Here is a 26,441-nt window from a genome sequence, read left to right as displayed (position 1 = left end):
TAACGGCCGCTGCAGTGACGCGATGACTTTACCAATCGGCGATCGGCTCTTATTTAGAAGGCGGGATTTATTCCGCCATATTGCGCGTTACACTTTCTCCCATTCAAAACAATACGAGTGACATGTCTTGTGTTATTCTATAGTCTTTGGTGTATATATATATAGTAAACTACAAGTATGATGTTAAGTTCACTTAAAGAAAACCTACAAGTATACTTGCAGTATTAAAACTATTATTAAAGTAGTATATTTTACTGTGAGTATTTAAAGTGTACTTCCATAAACAATGATGGGTTAGAAGTATATAACTAAATTAACAGTCTACCTTTAGGTTACCGTTTTCTAACTAGATTACATCAATTTTTTTCTTTAGTGTTGCAACTAAATATAGCCTAGCGCAACACTAAAGAAAGAATTTGATGTAATCTAGTTCTGTACTCAAAGTTTACACACGAAGAGAGTACTTTTATAAATTAAAACGTCGACTAACTTACTCCTAAGATGTATTTAAATAGGCTACACATAGTATACTACTGATATCAGTATAGTCTAATTACTGCATAAAGTTGCTGGAAAATATACTTGAATTTGACTTAAGTTTACTTAATAAAATGAACTTCAAAAGGGAATTTCTTCTACCCTATAAAGCTGACGTGTTATATAAACCTGAACATGTAGATACGATAGTATGCTGGAGTACTACCTCAAAAAAACATAACAAAATAGGAAACACAACTACCAAGCCAAATAGAATATTTAATTACACTTTTCTTATATCTCAATCAAAAGATTAAGTACATGTGTAGGTCAAATATACTTACTTTAGGCCTATCATTTTGTTAAATATGTCTATTCTGACTTAACCTGACTCTGCCTTTATACTTTTTCAAATTTTTATTCTTTAATTTTATTATTATGTGTCTTGTTGATGTATTTATAGGCCTATGTGTGCACTGGAAGCTTCATTACCAAGAAAAAATCCTCTTGTGTGTTTGAGCACACTTGGCAATAAAGCCTTTTCTGATTCAGTTTCAGTAAAAGCAGACTGATAGTCTATGCTCTTGTTGTTAGTTTAAAAGAAGTATAGGCCTACTAATAGCTATATATTTTACACGTTTTTATTTTTAGACATTTGAGAACCCTCACAAAAAAGAACTTCATTCAAGTGTGTAAATGTATTTTTTTCTATTTATGCTTTTATTTATGATTTTATGCTTTTAGAGATTTTCTTATTGTGGTAAATCTCTATTTATGTGCACATTTTTACCATAAAAGATGATTAAGCAATACTAGGCATATTATTTCTATGATTATTTTACCCCTTGTAATGTTTAGAATGTTTTATTCTTTTCTCTTTCAACCTGAACCCTCTCCCTGAAATCCCGCCCCCAAGATATACTAGCAAACCGGATGTTAGCAAAGCGAAACGCGGCAAATGATTGAAAAGAAAAACGCGTTTCTGATTGGCTAAAAAGGGCGGGCAGTCCTTTTTGTGTGTGTGCGCGTGTGAATGCAGAGGCAGATGTGAAATCTCTAGCCATCCTAGCTGTATTTATCATACAATAGGTGCATTTTATGTTATTTAACAAATGTCTTTTCAAAAAGTAAAAATAGATCTTTAAAAAAAACGCTAATAGAACCTTTACATACGAGGCCTATTCATTTTTACACTTTTGCATGTTACTTCTCAGCAGCTCATAACTGGAGTTATTGTACTCTTGTGTTCTTTAGCGATACAGTAATATAGCTAACATGATTTGGATCTGTCACATTACATTAACACACACAACTTGTTTATTTAATTTTACTCACACATTAATTCCTCGCGCTTGCCCACTCCAATACAGTAGGCGGCGCTGTGCCGTAAACCGTCGGCGCCGAGCGAGAGACGAGGAAGAAGTGGCATTGCCTTTCAAATAATCACAGTCGCCCGCCCACTGTCCGATGCTGTTTGCATCGAAAATATTGTCGAATGCATGAAAAAGATCATCTCTGCTGTTGTGAAATCCCTTTACGAGTAAGGTGCGTTGTGTTTCGAATATTTGCCGCTTTTTAATATCGAACGAATGAAAGCCGTCTCTTTTTCCATTGAAAAGTTGTCTTAGTCGGGTTAGCAGGCAGCTAACAAAAATCGCCAGTGCCTCACATTTTACCTGGAACTACAAAAGCTCGCGGGCTTCACTGTACATGATGGCAGCCAGTCTACAGCATCCGCTCTTTTATGCGTGTCATACTGCATGAAATCGTGTGTATTTTGAAATTATTCTCTCAAATTTTGCGTTGTTGCTCCATAAAATTTTAAACATAAGTAGAATATTATTGTCAATTTTTTTGTAATGTGTAAGATCTCGCGGTATAAAACGATGCATTTTTTTCATGCTGATAAAGATGTCCATTTGCATCCGTTAAGCATGCATGAAGTACGCTAGCAACGTGCTCGAACTTCTGTAGCTGATGGTCCTCTGTTGTAAATACTGAGATGGGTTTTTCTATTGTCTAGTGTCTTCAAACAGCGATACAATCGATTCGTTTTAAAATAAACTGCTCCCAAAATTTTATTTTAAAAAACACCAATGCACCTTATACCCCTTACATTCTTAAAAATGGTTTTCAGTGAGTGCATTTCCATATTTAAATATTTGCACATATTTAATATTAATGTAGACATTTTGTTCTTTGATTTTTAGCTACAGAACACCATTTAATGCAGTTGAGAAACTTAATTTACTTCCGTGTTTTTTTTATTACTATGAATACTATAAATAGATTTTTTTAAAACTAAAATATAAACACCCTAATAGTTTTAACATAGTTATATCTGTTATGAATAAAAAAACCAGTAAAGCTGTACAAGCTGCTTCTTATTTTTATCATCAAACACTACAGCCTTGTCCAAATAATCTTATAAAAAATAATATATTGTAAATAAATACGTGTGTTTTTTTTTTTTTTTTTTAACCTGGACTGTAAAGTCTAATAATGTTTCATTTTAATTTATTTGTGGTTTCAAGTGTGCTTTTTTTTCTGGTATAATTTTCATTTGTCTAGGTCTGCAGCAGTAAACTTATTTCCCTTCTAAAATAAAGTTTTAAAAAAAAAAAGGTTGGGTATGAAACCGAACTCAATTTATTCTCCAAAAAAAAAAAAAGAGAGAGAATAACTTGGTTTTTTCCCCATGAAAATACAGGGTATGCAGACAATTTTCCTTTGTTATCATACGTTTGCGTAAAAATATTTTTTTATGGAAATAGTAAATTCTGGATTTGGCGGGAAAACAATGTGAGGTTACTGAAAGTTGTCTATTCAAGTACTTAATTCAAATAATGTTTTGTATCTTTATGTAAACCTTTTTTTTCCCTCTCTCGTCGTGTTGTTTTCAGAGTCTCCGCACCAAATAGACAAGCGTGGCACTGATACGCCTGAAGTTTGGAGCGAGAAGCAGCAACGTGATGGAGGTTGAGAATAAAGAAGGATCTGAGAGCCCTCTGCCCAACGGCAGCACCCATCCACCCAAACGTGGAAGAGGCAGACCACGAGGGTCACTCAATAAGAAGTTCACTGCTGAGAAAGCGCCGACACATAATGCCAGGCCATCGAAAAAAGTGGACTTCTTTTCTCCTGACATAGTCATAAAGACTAAGGTGAAGAAACGTGGTCGACCAAAGAAGATAAAAATGCCTGGTAGGCCGAGAAAGATCCCGCTCACACCTGAGGAAGAATCAGAGAGACTTCACAGGTTGAGTTTACAACGCAAACGGAAACTGTCAAAGCCTCTCGGAAGACCCCGCATTCATCCCATCGCTGAAGGCCCCGCGGTAAAAAGGGGACGAGGAAGACCTCGCAAATCTGGCGACACTGGAGGACATAAACAAGGTAGTGGCGAAATCAGCCTTGATGTCGCTAATGGCTCTCCAAGAAAGAGAGGGAGGCCGGCGGGCTCGATGAAGAGAAAGAGGGGTCGGCCCGCAGGTTCTACCAAGGTTTCGATTGCCAAGTCCTCAGATGGGACCCCAAAAAGGAGAGGCCGCCCTCCAGGCTCAGGCAACAAGGTGAAGAAGATTCCACGGGCTGACGGATCTCCTCGAAAAAGAGGCCGACCCCCAGGGTCAGGCTCAGGCTCTGCCACTAAACTGAAGGTCATTCGACGAAACGCAGATGGAACTCCTCGAAAGAGGGGCCGACCTCCAGGTACTGGCAAGAAAGTCAAGCTTGTCGAAAAGAAAGATGGAGATTCTCCCCGCAAGAGAGGCCGACCACCAGGTTCAGGCAAAATCCAGGCTCGTACCTCAGAAGGTGGAGCTGTAGGAGGGTCGAACGCCGATGGCGCTCCACGTCGTAAGAGAGGTCGTCCAAGCAAAGTCACACTGGCTGTCGTGCTCGAAAAACTCCCCTCGGCGTCAGGGTGCGAGGAGGAAGAAGAGGATACCGACGCGCCCTCTCCCAAACAATCCCGCACCTCTGACGACTCGTCGCAAAATCAAAACGATGAAGAAGAAGAGACCAGGGCGAGCGAGAACGACGCAGACCCAGAAGACGAAGAGGAAGACGAAGTCGAAGACGCCATCGATTGTTCAAAAGTGAACAACACAAGTGAGAACGAAATGGTGGGCAAATTCAAAAAAAAGAAATAAAAAGATAGGGGGCTTCATTGAAAATTGGTGGGTATATTTTTCGAAGGGTTTTAATAGGCTATGTCAATTATTATTATTTTTATTTTTTTTTTTTAATCTGATAAGTGTGCTTTTGGTGTTGCCTGCCATGCCAGACTGTATTGTTTTTCTCTCTCTCTTATTTTTAAGCTCATTATTAACCGAAATGTTTGCTCACAATCTGAGCACAATTGATTTATTTTATTATTTTATTTGTATTTTTTTTGCATGTAAAAAAGAAAGAAAATGTCTGCATAATTTTAAGCATGCAAAATCGAAGGACAAGTATGTAGCCTGTTAACATCACGGGATCCAAAACGATGATGTTGCACAATTAACGGTTCCATTGCTAAGCACACCTTATTTGTTACCAATGGCTTGTGCCAATAATTTCAAAGCAACTACCAAACCAGACTGTTTCAGATAGTATCTTCATACCTGTACAGTAGTCCATGTGCACAGGCTCTTTAAAAAAAAAAAAAAAAATCAAGGCTAATTTTTGAATTCAAATCGCCCAGAAGGTTTTATTCGAGGATGATGGTTAAGTGCGTCTTTGCTGTAGTTTTATTTCTTTTATCATGGTCCGTTCGTTCATACTTCAACTCTGTAAAATCAACCCCGCCGACTTCAGTGTTTTATAGTGAAACAGTCTTATTTTATTCTTTTTATCATCTGAGTTGCCTGATAGTTTGGTCATTTATAGGTGTTGAGTGCTTAGTTTACTGCACCCCCTCATTTTTGCTAAAATATTGTGATTGCTTCTTTTTTAAAACATGCCTTTGTTTTTCAAAATGTGAATACATTAATATTCCGCTTTGACAATAGGCTTATGGGTCCTGATTTTATTTTCATATCATGTATGGCTTTTTATATACAATTCTTGTTGCTGTCTTTTTGAACTTTTTCCTCATTTAACCAGTCCCCCCCCCCCCCGTTGATTTGCTTAGTTTGTGTAAAACCGTATAGACTTCTCTTGTTATAAACTGTAGATCTTGTCTTGATTAATTTTCATGTATGATTTAGTTTTAATCTGTATGTACCAGTAGATGCTGATTGTTTTAGCTGAAATCTCGCATCTAGAAATGTTCTTTCATGTTAATAAAACTGTTACTGTTGAGACATGATGGTTCAATAGACATTATGTGCATTTCATGTACACGCTTTCTAATTAGGTTACTCATCTGTGCTGTAGTACGAGACATTTCTGTATCGCCGCTTTGTATGAATCATTTCACTTTGTGATTTGGATGAGCATTGTTGCTGATTAATAACCAATTAAATCATACCATATTCACCATGCCTTGTTGCGACATTCATTTATGTTTTGCGTGTGAGCTGTTCCGACACTCGTTTCAGAACTTTCCCAACCCGCACCCAAATAAAAACTCCAGAGGGGGAGGAGCAAGTAACAGCATCAGCACTTTATTAGAATCAGCACATGGTGGGCAAGCAGACATGCTTTAAAATGAACCACGAGTTAGCAGCTTGGCTCCAAATGATCAGGGACAGGATCTGTTATTTTATGCATCTCTGAAGCACATATTTACAAATGAATAGTTTGCATAAAACACAATGTATTCAGGAGTGCTTTTTTTTTTTTTTAAGGGAATGACATTCACTGCCCTGCATTAGGTTTGCAATTTGGGTTAATGCTTAATGTAGGGGATGTTATTCACACAGATGGTACAAGAGCAAGTATTCTTAGATTTAGGTGCTGGACAATATGTCCTTAATACCCAAAAAATGTCCTCTTAAACTTACAATCATTATTACGAAGGTGGTTAAAGTGCCCATGTATATTTAACACAAACACATGCAGAGGTACATCCCTGAACATTGTCGTCTCCAGTGCTGATTACGTATCCGCTCCCAAATATTTACAAATACATTAAGTTAGTCACATTATCAGTTATCTTTCAGTTTGCATATCAGTAGTTGTTCATTCAACCTAAAACATCATGGTGCCAGTAAAGTCAGAAGTTTGTCATTCATTTTACCCATTTTTTTTTCTTTTAAGGGTCATATTTTAAGATGCTGAATTCCATGTGACCACACATTTGTGTCACAATAATCTCAAATATAGAAATACTAAAAAAAAAAAAAAAAAAAAATAGAACATAGAAAAAATCTTTAAACCAAATTTGTCACATTATTTTGTATTGTGGTCACAGCTAAAATCTTAAATCTCTCTCTCTCTCTCTCTCTCTATATATATAATACCATTGATAATACGTTTTTCTTTTCCCATCCCTATTTGTTCTTCCAGACTCCACTGATTTTCTGGCTGACATGAACAAAGCATCAATTTATGATCAGATATTCTCCTTAAGTCGACTGCAGACTAAGTGCAAAGTAAAACATCTTGCCTCATACTCTTTAAATGTTTTAAAATCTTAAAATTGCACCATCCAAGAAACGTTTAACATGATATGGAAGGAAATATACTAGATCAATAGTCACTTTAAGACATTTAATACACATGGTAACTGCTCTATTTAAAATCATTCAGGTTTTTAAAGGTCCATCAGGTATGTAAGGAAATCAGGTATGTTAGAAAACAAGTTGTTGTTAGGAATCTATAAGGAGGAGGGCTAAAAAAAAAAAAAAAATTAAATTTTACTTCCTGCAATTTCTCATTGCAGTTGCACTTTGTTAATACCGTAATAACAGTTGTTTCTGTGTAAACTAGTACACTTTTGTTTCTGTGCATAAATGCATGACTTGATCCTAAAGTCAAACTGATCTTTGCGTTTCATTCTCCCTCTTTAGTTATTCATGGGTTCATTTGGACAACATTAGAAATCTATATTATTGCATCACCCATTGTTTTTGCCCTGAAAAGGACCAAAACGTTCTCCAATCGAAAACCGTACGTAGATCGTCCTAGCCGAAGGAGTTTTTGAGTAAGCTCGGGCACTGTTGCAAAGCACTCAAGAGAGGTACAAAGAAATGCAGTGACAGACAAAGGGAGGGAGAGGCACTGCGTCAATGACTGCACACACACGCACACGCACACACACGGTGGATTCAATGAAAGGCATTGGTGGGGAGAAAAGGAGGGGTGGAGTTCACACAAAGCCAGGGTCTCCTGTCCTTGTGTGTCCCACGAGAGGCTCAGTAGTAGAAGTACACTGTCGAAAAAGATAAGAAAAGAGAAAAACATAATTGAAATTGGTTAGTCCAGGCTGATTCAGGAATAAATTAGGCTTTTAAATTTGATGTATAAATCTAGATCTTGGGCCTCATTTATAAAACGTGTGTATGATAAAATCCACGCCAACGATCAGATTTATAAAAACATTCTTTGTCGTGAAAAGTGCTTAATGCCACATCAAGGGTCTAAGCAGACGTACGCACTTTTCCTTGTGGCAGATTTGGAGTAAGGCAGGTTTTTGGAAATCTAAGCAATTCTTGCCGCTCACCATTCTGAAGTAAAGGATTTGGACGTTGACTGCTGCTCTTTTATATGCAAATGACATTAATTAGGGGGCGTTTACAAGGCGGAGACCTGAAAGCATTCAGCTGCGAACGATTTCATTCGAAGATCATTTGCGATTTATGGATTCCACATTTGGAAGAGAGGCGTACGCACGTTTTTTTTGCGCATATGCTCGTTTTCTGAATCACACATACGCACTTTCGAGAAATTATCTTATATCAAATGTAGGATGGTTTCTATGCAACATTTTATAAATGAGGGCCCTTCAGCTATTCTTTGATCAGTATTTGCTTGAAGCAGCTGCAACACAAGATTTGTAGAATTTTTCTAATTCTTAATCCCAGATCAAAATGCAAGATGGCAAAACATCCTATGCTGGGAATACAAGTAAATAAAGATCAAAATTCTATTTTTACTGTTTGATTTACATGTAAATCAACCAACACTGGTGTTTGTGAAATTGCATTATGGTTTCTACTTACTGAAAAGGATGCCCACCAAGATGACCCCAATAATTCCCATCATGATCATCATCTGTGAACGAAAAAGAAAAAAGGGGGAAATACAGTTAAACTCTAAATATGAAAAGCTAATGAATCAATTCTGAGTAATAAGATTGCATTTCATGAATAAATACAATACAATTGTATATATCTTTGTGTAAAGAGGTTAAACTTTATTTGGTAAATTTATTTTAGTGTCCTTGTTACACATATTACATGTAGTTACTGTAGTAATAACTATACATGCGACTAACCCTAAACCAACCCCTAATCCTAAACCTAACCCTATAGTAAGTACATGTAGTTAATTGTTATTACTCAGTACTTAAATATATAATTACACTGTAACACGGACACCTTAAAATAAAGTGTAACCCTTTATTTTAAGGTGTCCTTGTAACAGTGTAATTATACATTAGTATAATATTAATTACTACATGTACTTACTATAAGGTTAGGATCAGGGTTTGGTTCAGGGTTAGTTACATTATATATTTACAATATATTTTATATATTTATTTAGATGCTATTAATCGTGATTAATCAATTTTACAGCACTAAAATAAACAATGAAGAAATAATATTAAAATTAATTGCAATATACATTTAGTTTCTCCAAAATATTTAATTTGTTTTAAGACATTCATTAGAATATTAATTTGAATATTTTAGATTAAAAAAACATTTCCCTTTATCAGTGATGTACAGGTTATTAGATTATAAATATTTTACTTATCCAGCAGTTTACATATTACTCTTCTGCCAAAAATATTCTCGTCGCTTTATAATATTAATATTGAACCACTGTACTCACATGAACTGATTTAAATATGTTTTTAGTACATTAATGGATCTTGAGAGAGGAAATGTCATTGCTGGCTATGCAGGCCTCACTGAGCCATCGGATTTCAACAAAAATATCTTAATTTGCGTTCCGAAGATGAACGAAGGTCTTACGGGTCTGGAACGCCATGAGGGTGAGTAATAAATGACATTATTTTCATTTTTGGGTGAACTAACCCTTTAATTTTATCTTTGAAAAAAGGATGTGATACTAAAACATGTTTAAAGCATCTTTCTACTTTCTCTTTTCCTAGTTACATTTTTCTATTTCTTAAAAAAATACTTTGGTGAAGGGTATGACATGCTATACTTCATGTAAAACTGTTTAAACGCATTTTTCTATTATTTTTTAAATGATTTTCATGCAGCTTTTCTGACCTCATATTAACTGAGAGACTACATGGAATTTTTATACTTTTCATTTTCAGTTGTCACACCGCAGGACTATTTAAAATGCTATCTAAAATATATAAATAAAACAAAAAGACATAAAAATCGACCCGTATGAATGTGGATCTCCTTTAAGAATCAACATTTCTCTCTCACAAGGATGTGCTCCACTAAAAATACAGAGGAAAGTTACAAAAAGAAAGGCTTCAGTAAGAGTAAACAAATGCGTAAACAAGGAGAGGGAATGATAAAACAATCTGGGTTGGAAAGGCGGAACATGATGAGTGAGATTAAAAGTGGGACGTTTCAATAAAAAGAGGAGGATCTGTGGATACGGAAAAGGGAATGAAAGAGGAGGAGTGAAAGAGAGAGAGAGTAGGAATTATTAGAGTGGGTTACATCATCACATCTGGGTTTTAATCCAGAAATGCTGTAATCCAGATTGGGACTAGACACCCCCTCCCCCACCCCACTCAGAGATGCGATTGGACGGGCAGCTGTTCAGCCATCTGGGGTGGGCGGTGGGGGGTTGGTGGAAGGGAGCAATAAATTTATGCTATCTGGAGGGGTGGAGAATGAGGGGGAGCTTATAAATCTATGCCGAGCGGATGAATTGACAGATAGCTGGATGGAGAGATAAAAATGTAATATGTAAAGTGAGGCTGTCAGAGGACCAGACTGACCAATGCAGGCTTGTACAAGATCTCCATTTAAAACAAGGCAAGGGAAATTAGTACATTAAATTATAATATGAATTCTCCATTTATAATCTAAAAATATTTAAACATTTATATGCAAGTCACGCTCCAAAAAAGCTCTCTATTAATAGATGATGAAAAATTTAACAAGATGGTCACTGCCTGATCATCTCAGGAATAGCTGGACTCATTCTGCTACTGCAGTACATAAGCATGCGTCACAACTGCAACTTGCCTAATATATCTCAAATGCTGGCCAGCGCTGTGACTTATGGGCCGGGCTGCATTCAGGTTATATCTAAATGAGAATGCTCCTGCTTTAGTGTTGAGTCAGCGTTGCCCCGTGAGCCATCTTTACTGCTATATAGAATACATATAGAATATAGAAATATAGAAACACCAAAGGAGGCACTATTTATTCTATTAGTTTATATTAATAGTTATTGATACTAAACTATAAATTCATAGGTTAATCAATCATTCAAACAGAGTCTAATATAATCATTTTGATTTTTTAATCTTGATTTTTAATATTATTTGGTATAACAAGTAAACTAAAAAATCTAAAGCAAACAGGATTTCTTTAATGAATTTTTGTGTAAATACTTTGTAGAGTTATTTTAGTACAATTAAAGTACTATTATAGTTTTTTATTAATATTTAGATTTTTTTAGTTTTAGTTTTTTGTTTTCATTTTAATTTTAGTTTAATGTTTTTGTCATTTTTATAATTAAAAAAATCTATAGTTTTTATTTTAGATTTAGTTATTTTAGTACATCAACTAAATGGAAATAAGAAATGTTGACTTGGCAACTAGCTGTAAATAAAATAATAATAAAAAAAATACATAAAATAAGTTTAAGTTTTTAATATTTTATTTTATTTCAGTTGACGTTTATTTTATTTCATGCAAAAAAAAAAAAAAATTATGGTTTTAGTTTTAGTTTAAGTTAACTATAATAACCCTGATCTTTCGTAAACCATTCTTGTTTGCTGCATTGAAGTGAATGTGACAATTTATATAACAGTTCACAAATACATTGTGCTTATGTTTCATGAATGAGGTCAAATCTGTATTCAGTGATTTAATTCTAACAGTGAATATTTATAGGTATAAAATTGATTTAAAGGGATAGCTCACCCAAAAATGAAAATTCTGTCATTTACTCACCCTCAAGTTGTTCCGAACCTGTATGAATTTCTTTCTTCTGTTGAACACAAAAGAAGATATTTTGAAGAATGTTTTGAAGACTGTAACCAAAGAGTTGATGGTCCCCATTGACTTCCATAGTATTTTTTCCATACTATGGAAGTCAATAGGGACCATCAGCTGTTTGGTACCCATATTCTTCAAAATATCTTTTATTGCGTTCAGCAGAAGAAAGAAATTCATACAGGTTTGGAACAGCTTGAGGGTGAGTGAATGATGACAGAATTTTTCACTTTTGTGTGAACTATCCCTTTAATTAAAATGGGACTTGAGGTCAAGAACTCCAGATGTCAATAAACAGACCCCAGCAGTTAAATTTCCCAGAGCGCACCTTAGCATTTTTCCACCAGTACTTGTTTTTCAGTTTAGCAGCGCTGCTCTCAAACTGTGATGCTCCGGCCTGGAGTGCGTCCGCCCTGTCGTCCAGTTCTGAGAGCTTCTGATCTCTTTCCAGAACCTTGTCCACATTCACTCGCATGATGTCAACCACCTGAATACATTTACAGAAGACAGACATGGACGTCAGCAACACAACGTCATTGCATGGCATCAGTGAGATTCAATGTGAAACTAAAAGCCACTTTGAATGGAAATTTTTAATGTCTTCATAGACACTAAACGTTGAAAGCAATATAGGATGAATATTGTATGAGAGCCTGGCTAGTACCTCAAAATTTGATTTCATGAAATTTTTATGGTTCCAAGAAAGTCCTTCTAAAAGTCTATCTCGCTTTGACAGCTTTTACTCCCTCACTACTATAATCAACAGTTTTGCTAATACATAGTCACGTCCAATATATTAATTGTATTGTTACCTTTAACCATAGGCCTGTACTCGAAATCCAACATTTATACCAACTGTGCAGAATATCTCTTCTTCTGTTTTTGTTTTATTTATAATAATAACCATTCCTGCTTTTCTACATGTTACCCTTTTTTGAAGATTCACCTCATCCAACTTGTTTTTCATTTTCTTACTTGAGGTCATATTGATAGGGTTTACCTCATCCACTTGGGCCTGTGTCTGTTGAAGACGACGGTTGCTGGTGAGGTTGGGAGGTGCGGCGGGTGCGCCCCCCTCACCCTCTGGGGCTCCTGGGGCTCCAGGGCTTGCAGCGGCATCTGGGGCAGACCTGAGGGCAGAGGAGACAGGGGTTGAGAAGGCATATGTTTTGGGCCTTTCTCTGCACCACTGGCTCTGCAAAGGGCTCATTTAGAGACTTGTAAAATGTTCAGGCCATTTAAACAAATATTACATTACATTAGTCTTAGACAACAATGTATGCCATTAATTTGAAGAATTTAATTTGAATCAGGCCTCACTTCAGTAGGCCATGATGCAATAAAGCTAATTAAAAAGCCTGATAGACATTGTAAATGAAATTGTTTTTTTTTATTATGAATTATAGGGCTATATAAGTTTTATTTATTGTTATTTGAGTTTTATTGAATAGTACACTTCCCTGCAGCTATCAGTTTTAGCATTAATAAGCTTTATATCTCTTATAAAGATTAAAAGACGTAAGGGGTTCTGGGGTCTAATTGAGGTTACTAAAAGGAAATAAAAACAACAACAAAAGTTTTTTATTTGAAAGAAAAAAACGCGTTTTTCATCGTCGAACAATTCATTAAAGCTAGTCAGAGTAGCCTACGCTAAATAAAACACGCGTACGTCGCGTTAGCATCTGGAGGTAGGCTAAATATGGAAACAGCAGTTGCTCGAGCACTTTGGTAGGATTAGCATGGGATGTATGTCGATAAATATACATACCACAATAATAATTAACTTTAGTGTTTTGTTTAAAATTGAAGATTATGTAAGTGAATGAGACAGGCCTAACTGTCTTATAAGGGCGCTAAAAGTCGATTTGGGTTGCGCGAGACGAACATCAACTGACCGCATCGCCTAAATCGCACTGTTTAATGCAGATAAGTTTTATGTGCTTACTGTACAACCCTGATTTAATAGGATTCTCGATGCAGTTTCTCCTAATTTCCGATAGATGGAGCAGAGCACTAAAGTCTATCTACGCAATTTATGATGTATCAGCTGTAAATCCTGAGAGATTTTTTTCTCTTGAAAATAACCTTAGACGCTGAATTACTTTTGCTAAATGTGATACAGAGAACACAGTAAATTGCGTTTTAATAGCCTACCACAACTCGTAGCCTACATCTAAAGCATAAAAAGTGATTTAAAAACAAAAACTCAAATATTTATTCAAAAACAGTGCACTCACATTTTGTTGGCAGGTGCTTAAAATCGTCGTCACCAAGGATGCAGATAGAGAGAGAGAGAGAGAGAGACAGAGAGAGGATTAGTAGTCAAAAGCCAAACTTCCTATATTGACGATAAAAACATAAACAAGGGAGAAAAAACCCTATGTATTCCTCGTAATAAACTCTATATCAATGCTGTATATAATATTCCCATGAGGATGGAATCATGAAGCAATGTATAGACCGCGTCATCACAAAAAGTGCTGCATTACCGACAGAGCCTCAGGCGACTTAAGCCTCGAAACACAAATCCAATCTTCTTTATGAAGAGCTTCTTTCAGTTTTCACACTGATGCGACTATATATCCTCCTGAGAACACGTATAGAAAAAACATACGCAGTCAAGTGACGACTTAATTAAAATGACAGGCTTCAACTTTTGTTATGCTGTTGGAAATAGCAGTAAACCAAGAAACATTAGCATGATAAACGCTTCTCTAGAACAGATTAAAACGACCTGGACGAAATAATAATAGTCCTCCCGTGTCCGCATGAAAGTGTAGGCTATGTATGCCTGAGTGAGAGAGAAGGGGAGGGGAGGGATGAGAGAGAGAGAGAGAGAGAAAGAAAGATCACGATCACTCTCTCACTCTCACGCACACCACCCCTCCCGCCCCTCGCGGTAACGTTAACGGGACAGCACTGCGGTGGTTGAGCACAGTGTAGCTACACTTTCAACCCCCCTCACAGGTCTGGGATTTTAACTGTAAGAAAGAGAAGAGAGGCATAGGAAAAAGGGTGTATGCTTAGACTGCCATCATCTTAGAAGTGATGCACTGGAGCTTTCTGATTGCATCTGCACATCTGATCACAGTTCACTGACAACTTGTGCAATGCTTGATTTATTTACAAAGTGTCAAAATCCTTCTGAGCTGTGAAGAGATGATATACCTCAAAAATCTCTATTTGAAATGCAATATACCTAAATAATCCCTCTGCTAAGACCTCTTCGGGTAGACATATAGGTTAGTATTAGTGTCGTTTTGGCTGCATAAGCAAACGGAAGCAGTGCAGCCAATAACAAAGCTCAGCAAAGTGCTACAGACAGTTCGGTCGCTGTGGAAACAGCATCACCATAATGACTGCTGAGCTCACAGCACCAATCAGTGAGAGAAATATTCAGCCCTGTGCCCAAACTATGGCCAAAGAGCTGACCACTAATGGCGAAACTGTGACTCAGACAATCAGCAAATATAATGAGCTGGAAACAGATAGGACAATCAAGGAAATGCAGTTTTTTTCCGGTATAGTGGATGAATCATTCTGTCATCAAATAAAACATTTCTCATATGAGAGTTTAGAGCAGGGGTCTCCAAACTCGGTCCTGGAGGGCCACTGTCCTGCAGAGTTTAGCTCCAACTTGCCTCCTGCCTGGAAGTTTTTAGCCTCTGCCTAATTAGACTTTGATTAGCTGGTTCAGGTGTGTTTAATTGGGGCATGGAGCTAAACTCTGCAGGACAGTGGCCCTCTAAGATGGTTGTGGCTAGAAGGGATACAGCTACGGCTAGAAGTGACGCAAAATCAAACCATAAAATAACAATAAATTAAATTTGCTACTTATCAGATTGTGTTTTATTAACATCTACACCTACCCCAACCATAAACCTACCCTTACAATAATGCAAGTACAGTATTGTTGTTCAACATGATAAAAATTACAATATTGATGTGCTCATGCCCAGTAGGACAATCTGGCCGTAGCTGTATCCCTTCAAGCCCCAACCCTCCAGGACCGAGTTTGGAGACCAGTGCTGCCAATTTAGCGATTTTGTCGCTAGATTTAGTGACTTCCCCGCCCCTTTTGAGACTTTTTTCAAAAGCCTAGTGACAAATCTAGCAACTTCTTGGACACACCTTATCTAGATTTTGTGACTCACCCACTGATTTATAGTTATATTAATATAGATCAGTGGACTCACCAGTATGACGTCATCTATAGCGACATTTAGCAACCAGTTTTAGCTAGTTTCAATTGAAAGCAATTGGCAACACTGTTGGAGACCCCTAGTTTAGAGTTTAGGTGAAGGTCTAATTTTTGGATTCAGGATTCTTTGAAACTACAGTCTTTGGGATGTGCTGGAGTACTTTACAGAGTGCTTGACTGTTGCATTGTCAATACAAGATCTTGACCAAAAACTGATGCACCTCTTGATGGAAATAACATCACAACATTTATTTCCATCAAGATATGCATCATTTTTTGTTCACGATCTTGTATTGACAATGCAAGAGGTGAGCACTCTGTAAAGTCTACTCCAGCACATCCCCAAAGACTTTCAATGAATTTAATGTCTGGACTCGGAGGTTCTGATTCTTCATGCTGAAAATGATTCTTCATGCTCCCTTCCCAACCACTCTTTCACAATTTGGAGCCTGATGAATCTTGACATTGTCATCCTGGAATATGGCCATGTTACGTTTTCCTACATAGTTTTTTAAGAAATGAAAAGCTATACACTCCATCAATTAGGGTTAGAAGAACTGTTGACAAACATATAACATGCTAGAAACATAATAATTACTGCAATAATGAACCAATCATAGATTCTTAAAGGGTTAGTTCACCCAAAAATGAAAATTCTGTCATTTCATTCATTTTTGGGTGAACTAACCCTTTAAGCATTTGCTGGGCAGTGTATATATATATATATATATATATATATATATATTCAACATTCAAGGGACAATACTATATAAATGAAACTTGGATATATTTTAGAGTAGTCAATGTGCTGCTGGTATAGCAGTATAGATTTACTGTCCTCTGAAAAAAACTTAACATACACAACAAAAGTGAGTACACCCTAAGTGATAACAGCTCTACATCTATTAACCATGCAAAGCCACATGTCCTATTCATCATGTTCATGTTTTTGTCTGCTTGACAGGACCATACAAATGTGTATATCTTGTATTAGAGCAGTTAAAATTTGGTGCTTTGAGTACAATTCTCTCATACTGAGCACTGGATGTTCAACATGGCACCTCATGGCAAAGAACTCTCTGAGGATTTGAGAATTAGAATTGTTGATCTCCACAAAGATGGCCTAGGCTATAAGAAGTTCGATAACACCATGAAACAAAGCACAGTGGCCAGGGTCATAGAGAGAGGTTTTCCAAGACGGGTTCCACTCGGAACAGACCAAAGAAGTTGAATCAAAGAAGTTGAGACCTTGTGCTGTGCGTCAGGTGCAGAAGCTGGCTTCAAAAAACAGATGCATGAGTGCTGCCAGCATTACTTTAGAGGTTGCAGAAGTGGAAGGTCAGCTTGTCAGTGCTCAGACCATACACCGCACACTGCATCAAGTCAGTTTGCATGACTGTCTTCCCAGAAAGAAGCAGGCTCACAAGAAAGCCCGCAAACAGTTTGCTGAAGACAACCTGTCCAAGAGCATGAATTACTGGAACCACATCCTGTGGTCTGATGAGACTAAGATAAACTTGTTTGGCTCAGATGATGTCCAGCATGTGTGGTGATGCCCTGGTGAGGAGTACCAAGAAAATTGTGTCTTGCCTACAGTCAAGCATGGTGGTGGTAGCATCATAGTCTGGGGCTGCATGAGTGCTGCTTGTACTGGGGAGCTGCGCTTCGTTGAGGGGAACATGGATTCCAACATGTACTGTGACATTCTGAAGCAGAACATGATGCCCTCCCTGCAGAAACTGGGACGAACGGCATGATAATGACCCCAAACATACCGCCAAGATAACAACTGCCTTGCTGAGGAAGCTGAAGGTGAAGGTGATGGAGTGGCCAAGTATGTCTCCAGACCTGAACCCTATTGAGCACCTGTGGGGCATCCTCAAGCGGAAGGTAGAGCAGCTCCGTGATGTCATTATGGAGGAGTGGAAGAGGATCCCAGCAACAACCTGTGCAGCTCTGGTGAATTCCATGCCCAGGAGAATTAAGGCAGTGCTAGATAACAGTGGTGCTCACACAAAATATTGACACTTTGGACACAGTTTTGACATGTTCTCTTTTGTTGCCAGTTATTTAGACAATAATGGCTGTATGTTGAGTTATTTTTAGAGGACAGCAAATCTGTACTACTATACAAGCTGCACATTGTCTACTCTAAAGTATATCCAATTTTCATTTCTTAGTATTGTCCCTTGAGAACATATCATAAAATGGTTGCTGAAATGTGAGGGGTGTACTCACTTTTGTGAGATACTGTATATATATATATATACATCATTCAAAATGTTGAATGTTCTGGTCATCACCATTTTAAATAAACTTGTAGTAGTTCACTTAAATGATCCTGTTGTGAGACCAAGTGATTTTTAAAACACAAATATTCAATGTGTTAAATTAACGAGAATAATAATGCATGTAAAAAGCAGTACAGGCGCTGCTGTCATGGCTTAAAATTTAATGCAAACTACAAATTTACTGAAAAATATTCTTCCCCTTATACAAAGGTTTATTTAATAATAAGTAAGATTGGGGGGGGGGGGGGGGGGGGGGGTGGAAACTTCATGCAATCAAGACCAATGAATAAGCAACATTTTCAATAAAATAATTTATTTTCAGCTTATCCACCTTGCTATCTGTACACAGTTTTTCATTTTCTTGTTTGAGACCATCTATACAAGTTTCTTTGATCTAGATATCAGATATCTAGAATGAGAACATTTTCATATTTACAGAACCAATGAATAAGCAACATTTTCAATAAAATAATTTATTTTCAGCTTATCCACCTTGCTATCTGTACACAGTTTTTCATTTTCTTGTTTGAGACCATCTATACAAGTTTCTTTGATCTAGATATCAGATATCTAGAATGAGAACATTTTCATATTTTATTTAATAAATAATACTCTATTGCACAAAAACATTCCTAAACTATCTGCACATAGAAGCCCTTTTCTAATGTTGCCTCACAGAACCAACAAATTTTGATTTGTTCCTGTTCTTTGGGTAATAAAATCCCCTCTTCCACATCCTATTCATATTTTTTCACACTGATAATCATAATCTTTTCAATTACATTTACTCCTTTTTATATTAACCACTTAATTTAACATCATATTACAAACTGAGAGTCTGGACCATGTGAGCCCATGTTCTTAGACTGTAATAAAAGGCATAATATCACTTTGTTCTGTACATTGCAGTATGGACTGACTTACATTCATGTTAACAGAAGGTACACTGCTGCATGAGATGGCATGGTACTTTACTGTAAGCTATGACTGAATTATTACAGAAGAAGCTCTAATGCTTCCATGGTTTACATCTACAAGATCATATATATCATCTGTTGCTGCTATTGAGATTTAAGAGTTTTAAGCAGACAGACATTATTATCCTTATTATGAAGGTTGTGAAGCAGATATGTGCAAGTAAACGCCTCAGCAAGAGTCTTAAAGTATAAATACAACAGACTTTCCAAACCCTCCAGTCCACATTAAAAATCAGGCTTTCAAAAATCTCTCAAGCACCTTTATATACAAATATGTTAGTTGAGATTAATCATTTGAGAAATATAGAAACAAAACTCAAGGTAAAGCAAACATGAAGAGAGCAAGATCTTTTTTTTTAAACAGCATACTGACTCATAATTAGCCTATTTATGAAGGTGTTATCATTGTCAATGATTTGTTGAGATTACATAATGTTTTTAAGGTGAATCCAGTTTATTCTTTTTAAAATGAAACTTAAACTACTGAACTCTGTGTTCCTAACTCAGAAGTCTTGAATTGTTCGGCTAAAATTGTGATTGATATCGAGAACCCTCTTTATTCAAATAAATAATTAAACAACCAAACAAATAAATACATAAATAGATAAATAGCTTAGGAGAAGTTCAGCGTGGAGAGAGGAATAATGTGGAATGCATCGCCCTCAGCAGCACTTAACATGTTCAGTCATCGCTTAAGCATAAGTGCATAATGACTCACTGCATATTGACTTTTGTGACCTAACTAACCAATTTGTTTCAACCTATTATTTACACTGAATTCACTTGCCATTTCGGCTTTTTTTAACCAGATGCACTTCATGAATGACTTTTGTAATCTGTTTTTGTAACCCTGGCACTCTATTGAGATTCACTTGAGCATCTCTATTTGACTAATGCTAATGCAACTAAATGGCTAAAGACATTTACTGAGGCTAAGCGATCAAGGGCATGTTACAATGCGTAATGATTCAATGCTAAAGATTTCACCTAGAAATGCAGTCAAAGAATAAGGCCAGTGATTAGTCATCTGGCTTTCACCCACAGCAAAAAACAGATTAAAAAAGTAAATGAAAGAGACACCCACACACTTCATTGTGCACTTCACGCCAAAGTGTTCAGTGCTAAATTCTGCTCCCAAAATTATCTCTACTCAGAGCTGCAAACAGGCAGACCTATATCACTTATCATATTGCTGGCATTATTGGTAGCTGATGCAGAAACTGCTAAGTGCTTGTTTAGAGATTAATAACTTGCTCTTATTATTTCAGTATCCAAGGTTAAAAAACCCTATTGTTGTGACTGATTGAAAAAATTAATTATTGTTTTTGTAAAAAGTGCCTTGTGGTTAATGCTGGGGTGAGTCATTCCTACTATGCGGTATTTTAGTAATAGTTAATTTAGTAAAATTCATACACAATTTTGAGTGAATTTTAAATAAAACTTCTACAATGATAATTTATTAAGAAACATTTCAGGTGTTTCTTCATGTTTTTTTTTTTTGCTCTCTATTTAAAATGTATCAAACAAAACATGTGCTTTTTATTTTTGATTACTTTTTTTTTTTTGTGTGTGTGTTTATCTAACAAAAGCCAGTTCCTGAATGACATCATTCTCCATGACATCATTTTTAACAGGAAAACAAAAGCAAAAATATAACCAATGGAGTATTAGTTGTTTTGTCTTAATTTAAAACATTCAATCTTGTTGGAATTGGTATAAAAAAAAATATTTATCAAAATGATGTATGTAAGCTAACTCTCATTTCTTCAATTCAGCTCTTTCTTGTTAATTTTCTTGCTACTGTGTAAATAATAGTGCTTAAGTATAAGCAGAGCATATTTCTTAAAGGGTTAGTTCACCCCAAAATGAAGAGGTTCCGGAAGAGTTTTGATCTCGGGCGTGTAGCCTTTTTGGCTGAGCTTCTGCTTATTTTTGCTGATCAGTGTTTACATGCGAGTAAAAGCCTAAATTAAATCTTTTCATCATAACAAGCGATCGATTCTCTTCAGAAAATTTGGACTAAACTGCTTTCCGATCTCTTTATGAAGTTTTCGAAGCGTCAAAGTGGAAGTTACAAAGGCAGTCAATGGAAGGAAATCTGACAGCATTCTGTCATCAAAAAGATCTTCATTTGTCTTCCGAAGATGAACGAAGGTCTTACGGGCGTGGAACGACATGAAGGTGAGTAATCAATGACAGAATTTTCATTTTGGGGTGAACCAACCCTTTAAATGACAAATTACAAAAGGTACTACATAACAGGAATAATCCAGGTGTTTATCTGCATAAAAATAAACTGTTAATAAAATTATGTAATGTATAAAGAGTAATATAACATTAGCCCTCATGTTTTTGGCCAGAATTTTATATAGTGCTACATACTGAAATTGCACAATGGATGCTTTTTATATGGCCATTAATGGTGTATTCCAATAGAGGGCACTAGTGAAACCACACAAGGTTACTTGGCTTTCAGAAGGTAACTATAACCCGTTTACTGTGAGTCTTGCTGCAGCATCACAGTCTCTATTATGAAACAATCACTGCCATATGTTTATAATTGCAGCTATTATTGTGGTACTGGAGGGGCATAAAAGCTATCAAGCCTTCTTCCATGTGTGGTCCGGGACAGAAGAGTTTGACTGCATGTCACAATACGGTTCAGCACTGTCAGAGTTTGCCGCAGTTGCTTTTTTCCTCTCCTTCTCCGCATTCTCTCCCTCCTCTACATTAGCCGAAACGAGAAGAGGGGATTTTCTGTGAAGGAAGGAAGATGTAATAAGTGACAACAGTGGGTGTATGGCTTCACCCGCCACAGTAAGCAACAAAAGGTGAAGGGGTCAAAAATAACATTGAGAACACACTTATGTCATCTTTCACATCATCTTTTAAAATGAAAGCTGCCATTGTTACCATAATTTATATGTCTATTTGGTGCTTTTAATATGCTTTAAAGGGTTAGTTCACCCAAAAATGAAAATTATCCCATGATTTACTCACCCTCAAGCCATCCTAGGTATATTATATCTGAGATATATTTAAAAAATATCCTGGCTCTTCCAAACTTTACAATGGTAGTGAATGGAGAGCCACATTTTGAAGCCCAAAAAAATGCATCCATCCATCATAAAAATAATCCATATAGCTTCAGGGGGTTAATAAAGGCCTTTTGAACCGAAGCATTGAGTTTTTGTAAGAAAAATATCCATAATTAAAACTTTATAAAGTAAAATAACTAGCTTCCGGCAGATGGCTGTACGCATCGATTTGCGGCGGAAGAGTGACCTCTGACCCGACATACTGACTAACGTGGAAGCGCATAGAATAGAGCAAAACAAAACACCGGTCACGAATTAGAAGTCTAAAATGTTATTTTTCAAAAAGAAATGTCAGAGGATTTCAATATAAGAGAAGAGGAGCTTGAGTTTGTTGCCCAGCCCTATTTGTTTGAACTGCGAGATGTGTCTAAGCTTACGGTCATCTGCCGGAAGGTAGGGCTTTTCTACACTGACTTTCTATGATGTTCAAAGCGTTTCTAAGGATGCTGATTTTTAGAAGGCAGCTATCTGACTCTGAGAACGGGAATTTGGTTTGTGTAACATTAGTAAAACACATTATTAGCTATTTGATAATATAGCCAAGTCAAAGGCTAATCATATCAATCAAAGGCTATGTGTCTGACGTTTTAGAGAGCGGTACATAAACTGCATTACTATTCTGATACATCGACTTGTAGATGACCCTGTATGATTCGCTCTTCTTCTGAATCAGTTTCTGGTTAAAAAATATATGGCTGCATTAAACCAATATTTCACTAGGCACCATGTAGCGTTAACTACAGTTGACTGAGCGGATCAGGTAGTCCGAGCTGGTGTGATTGAGTGGAGGCGGGGACTAATTTGCATATTCATTGATCCGCGTATACTAAATGAAGCAAAGGTGTAGAGTTACATTCAAGCTATTTTGAGGCATGAAGACATTTTCACAGGAAAAAAATGTTTAAATATGTAATTTTTATGATCAAAGAGGAGTTTTATGGGATAAAATTAGTGATTGCAGGGGGACTTTAAAACTTTAAGAATGCTTTGTTTTTTACATATTTTATTGTTTTTTATTTGTTTTACTCATTTTATTATGTTATATATATTATTTCAATTAATAAAACTGACAGAGGTCAAGTCGATAGTGATCAAAAAGGTAATAATTAACCTGTTCACTGCCACCCTTCCTTTTTGAGCATAGATCTGAGGTTTTTTTTATACACAATTTGTTTTACTAAATAATTTGGACTCTAAAAATGTTCAAAATCAAAGTCATACGTCTAACCAAGTTATGTTCCAAATTTGAATTTGATATCACAAAAATGGAACCTGCTAAAAGGTTTTTAAAGTAGCATTTCCATGGTAATGCAATGTTCAATTTCAAACTGGTTTTCACAGGATGAATTTTGAGTGTTTAAGCTTTCGAATGGTATCTAATTTATGATCATTACTAAAATATGTGATAGGGTAAAAAGGCAGTACAAAACGTGCCAAGTGTCCCACTACAGGAACACTGACATTTAACAGGCTATATAAAATGTGCTTAAATGCACTTTTTAACTTCTTTATTAGAAAAAAAAAATCTAATTTACAGTGCAACATCAGCAATATTTATAAACTGTCCATTTATAAACTGTCCATTAACTACAAACATTTTGATGTCTAAAAAAAAGCTTTTTGAAGTAGTTATTTATGAGCATCTCTGACCCTATACAACATGACTATCATGATTAGTCTTCTTTCAAAGTCCTTGTGTGTGTGTGTGTGTGTGTGTGTGTGTGTGTGTACCTGTCTCCAGTCTGAGTGATTAATCGTCTGCAGGTCTCCATTTGAACATCCAGCCCTCTTTTCATGCTGCACATCTCCATATACTCATGCAAATGCCTGTTCATATCTGACTTAGCAGTTGCCAGTTCCAACTACGGGTACAGACAAACACACAACAAACTTAAAGTAATAGAAAGACATACAGAGTTAGATTTTTAGACACAAGCACAAACTCTTTACCTCAATTTGATCAATGGTGTCTTGGTATTCCTTCTCGCGGGACTTGAAAAGGGACTCTGTGTCCTTTATCACCTTCTCTATGGACTCGTCTTGCTGTGTGAGACAGTGTGATTTAGCAAAAGAAAAAACTGTTATTTTTGAGATGTCTTGTAGCTTTTTTCTACATGATGGAAATATTTTATAGAGAGAGAGAGAGAGAGAGAGAGAGAGAGAGAAAGACATCTAGATGAAGTGTATCAATTCAGTTAAAATGGCGACTCAGTGTTTTTTCTCATTCGTTTGCCGTTTATAGCAAAACCGATGAGCCAACAGAAACCACAAAACTGTATTAGGTCTAGCGTGACCGTTTCCATATTATGCTTATATGACGGGTATTTTTGGGGGGGCCTGCTAGGAACATTTGGATGAAAAAAACAAATCAACAGTACAAAAATAAAGCTAAATACATTTTACAATGTATAAATCGCAACTTTTTTTTAAAAAATGAGATTTGATGACTTGGTTTCAATAAATATTATGCAAATGAAAATCATTTTATATTTGGATATTTAAATGAGTCTGCATGTTCAGCTGTTCAAATGCACATTTGTTTTTTCCAGATGTAATTGGATTAATTTCACATACTGTAAAAAATGATATGATAAATAAGTCATGACAACATATGTTTATACTAGTGCTGTCAATTGATTAAAAAAAATAACTAATTAATCACACATTTTTTTGTAATTAATCATGATTAAACCACAGCTAACATTAAAGTGTTTAATATATATTTTTATATTGTAATAATTTCACAATTAATCTCCACATTAATGTAGAAACAACATAATGAGAGTATATTTTAAATATTTGTTTAATGCCATCTTTTTTTTATGAATTAAGGCCAGTATCACAGATATCAATACTACTAATGATGTCTCTATGAAATTTTATCCATTAATTATAGCCATTCATCATTACAGTACAATTGAAAGCTATCAATTTTAACATTTATTAGGCTTAAAAAAAACTTAAAACAATTTTCACATAAACAGGTTTATTAGGCTGCTGTCACTTTAAGATCTGCCACACATGACGCGGATCTGACACGCATTCCGTTCTCACAACTCTTTACGTTCATTTAAAACTGTGCTTACGAGCATACTTGACAAAATGGGCATTTTAGCATAATTTTGTGAGATTTTGTCTTTTCAAGCGCTGTCTGAAGTGGCTTTCTGTGTCACACAGACAGGATATTCACAGCCACACAGTTCTCTTTTGAGTCTTGTTGTGCTTGAATGGTTTAAAAGCATTTGCATGAACAGGATATTTATTAATATTAATAAATATCCTGAAATATTTATTAATATTTCAGGATATTTATTAATATTTCTCCGATTGTGTTCGTCAGAAAAAAGAAAGTCATATACACCTAGGATGACTTGAGGGTGATTAAAGCTTGGGGTAATTTTAATTTGAAAGTGAACTAATCCTTTAAACTAAAAAATAATAATCGCATATGTTAATGCGTTAATTTTGACAGCCCTAGTTTTTACCTTACTTTTAACTCATCAAAATAAGTTTTTCAATTTGCAAAGTTATACAAGTTTCAACCGTTTTATTTAAGTAGAAATAACTTATACAGCCAAGTTGATTGTACTTAAAAATTTAAGGCCGCAAAATTTTTTTTTACAGTGTATATAAATCTATCATGCCAATGTCATTTCCAAAGTCCATCACTGGAGTTGAAACCAATTAAAGACGGATGTACCTCTCCTTGGTTCTCAACACTGAAGGTGTATCCTGGAAAATCTTCCCATAGTAACAGAGTTTCCTCAGTCTCTTCCCACGCAAGACTGTCACAGTCATCCTCAAACTCACATTCGCGTCTGGGGCATAAAAACAAACACTCATTCTCTCAAATTATTTTGAAAAGTGTGTGTGGTTTTCAAAATAACAACATTCTCTGAAATTTCAGACATTCAATGGCGCACTTACAATTGGTTGAGCATCCTTTGCATCTCCTCGTTGATCTGATTGGCTGATGAGCAACACAGGTCCACCTCCTTATTCCCACTTTCCTCACTTTCAGAGATGCTGACTGGTTCGTCACTATCGTTCCCTCTGATTGTCTGTGGTGCTGGTTTTCGAGGACGGCGATTCAAGGTTGACGGAGGCGTGGCTACTTGCTAGAAAACAGTAATAGGAAT

The 26,441-nt window shown here is 36.1% G+C and overlaps 3 protein-coding genes across 6 annotated transcripts in view; 1 reads left to right on the top strand and 2 right to left on the bottom strand.

Moving 5' to 3' along the window:
* Nucleotides 1-1,506: 1,506 nt before the first annotated feature.
* si:ch211-288g17.3 (chromosomal protein D1) lies at nt 1,507-5,948 on the top strand. 4 transcript variants are annotated; one of them, XM_051872755.1, is made up of 2 exons: nt 1,507-1,566; nt 3,381-5,948. In XM_051872755.1, the coding sequence occupies exon 2, from the start codon at nt 3,450-3,452 to the stop codon at nt 4,629-4,631; it is 1,182 nt and encodes a 393-aa protein (XP_051728715.1). In that variant the 5' UTR covers nt 1,507-1,566; nt 3,381-3,449; the 3' UTR covers nt 4,632-5,948. The 4 variants fall into 4 exon arrangements, with proteins under 4 accessions (XP_051728715.1, XP_051728713.1, XP_051728712.1 ...); XM_051872753.1 differs by lacking the exon at nt 1,507-1,566 and adding an exon at nt 1,856-2,017; XM_051872752.1 differs by lacking the exon at nt 1,507-1,566 and adding an exon at nt 1,857-2,022.
* Nucleotides 5,949-6,055: 107 nt separating this feature from the next.
* On the bottom strand, nt 6,056-14,595 carry vamp1a (vesicle associated membrane protein 1a). Its single transcript, XM_051872756.1, has 7 exons — nt 14,470-14,595; nt 14,225-14,322; nt 13,973-13,988; nt 12,736-12,865; nt 12,064-12,222; nt 8,571-8,622; nt 6,056-7,780 (listed from the first exon to the last, which is right to left on the bottom strand). Coding segments are annotated over exons 3-7 (360 nt in total). The 5' UTR covers nt 13,975-13,988; nt 14,225-14,322; nt 14,470-14,595; the 3' UTR covers nt 6,056-7,763.
* Nucleotides 14,596-18,523: 3,928 nt separating this feature from the next.
* iffo1a (intermediate filament family orphan 1a) overlaps nt 18,524-26,441 on the bottom strand; it is a 13,737-nt gene continuing 5,819 nt past the window's right edge. The window contains exons 5-9 of the mRNA XM_051873604.1: nt 26,230-26,420; nt 26,003-26,120; nt 24,253-24,345; nt 24,034-24,164; nt 18,524-21,961 (exon numbers count right to left, since the gene is read on the bottom strand). Of these exons, the coding sequence (XP_051729564.1) occupies nt 21,805-21,961; nt 24,034-24,164; nt 24,253-24,345; nt 26,003-26,120; nt 26,230-26,420 (690 nt within the window). The 3' untranslated portion in view covers nt 18,524-21,804. The remainder of the gene's footprint in view (nt 21,962-24,033; nt 24,165-24,252; nt 24,346-26,002; nt 26,121-26,229; nt 26,421-26,441) is intronic.

Source organism: Ctenopharyngodon idella, chromosome 19, assembly GCF_019924925.1.
Source record: "Ctenopharyngodon idella isolate HZGC_01 chromosome 19, HZGC01, whole genome shotgun sequence".
Classification (NCBI taxonomy): Eukaryota; Metazoa; Chordata; class Actinopteri; order Cypriniformes; family Xenocyprididae; genus Ctenopharyngodon; species Ctenopharyngodon idella.
Note: the sequence above shows the minus strand (reverse complement) of the source record. Positions and strands in the feature narration are given on the sequence as shown.

What these genes read in the sequence shown, in the direction of transcription:
- vamp1a (XM_051872756.1), bottom strand. An exon ending in CACAGGCCCAAGTGGATGAG is followed by an intron (nt 12,223 to 12,735) that starts GTAAACCCTATC and finishes AAATGTATTCAG; the next exon opens with GTGGTTGACATCATGCGAGT. An exon ending in ACTGGTGGAAAAATGCTAAG is followed by an intron (nt 8,623 to 12,063) that starts GTGCGCTCTGGG and finishes TTTCGTTCACAG; the next exon opens with ATGATGATCATGATGGGAAT.
- si:ch211-288g17.3 (XM_051872755.1), top strand. Translation starts at nt 3,450, where the DNA reads ATGGAGGTTGAGAATAAAGAAGGATCTGAGAGCCCTCTGCCCAACGGC.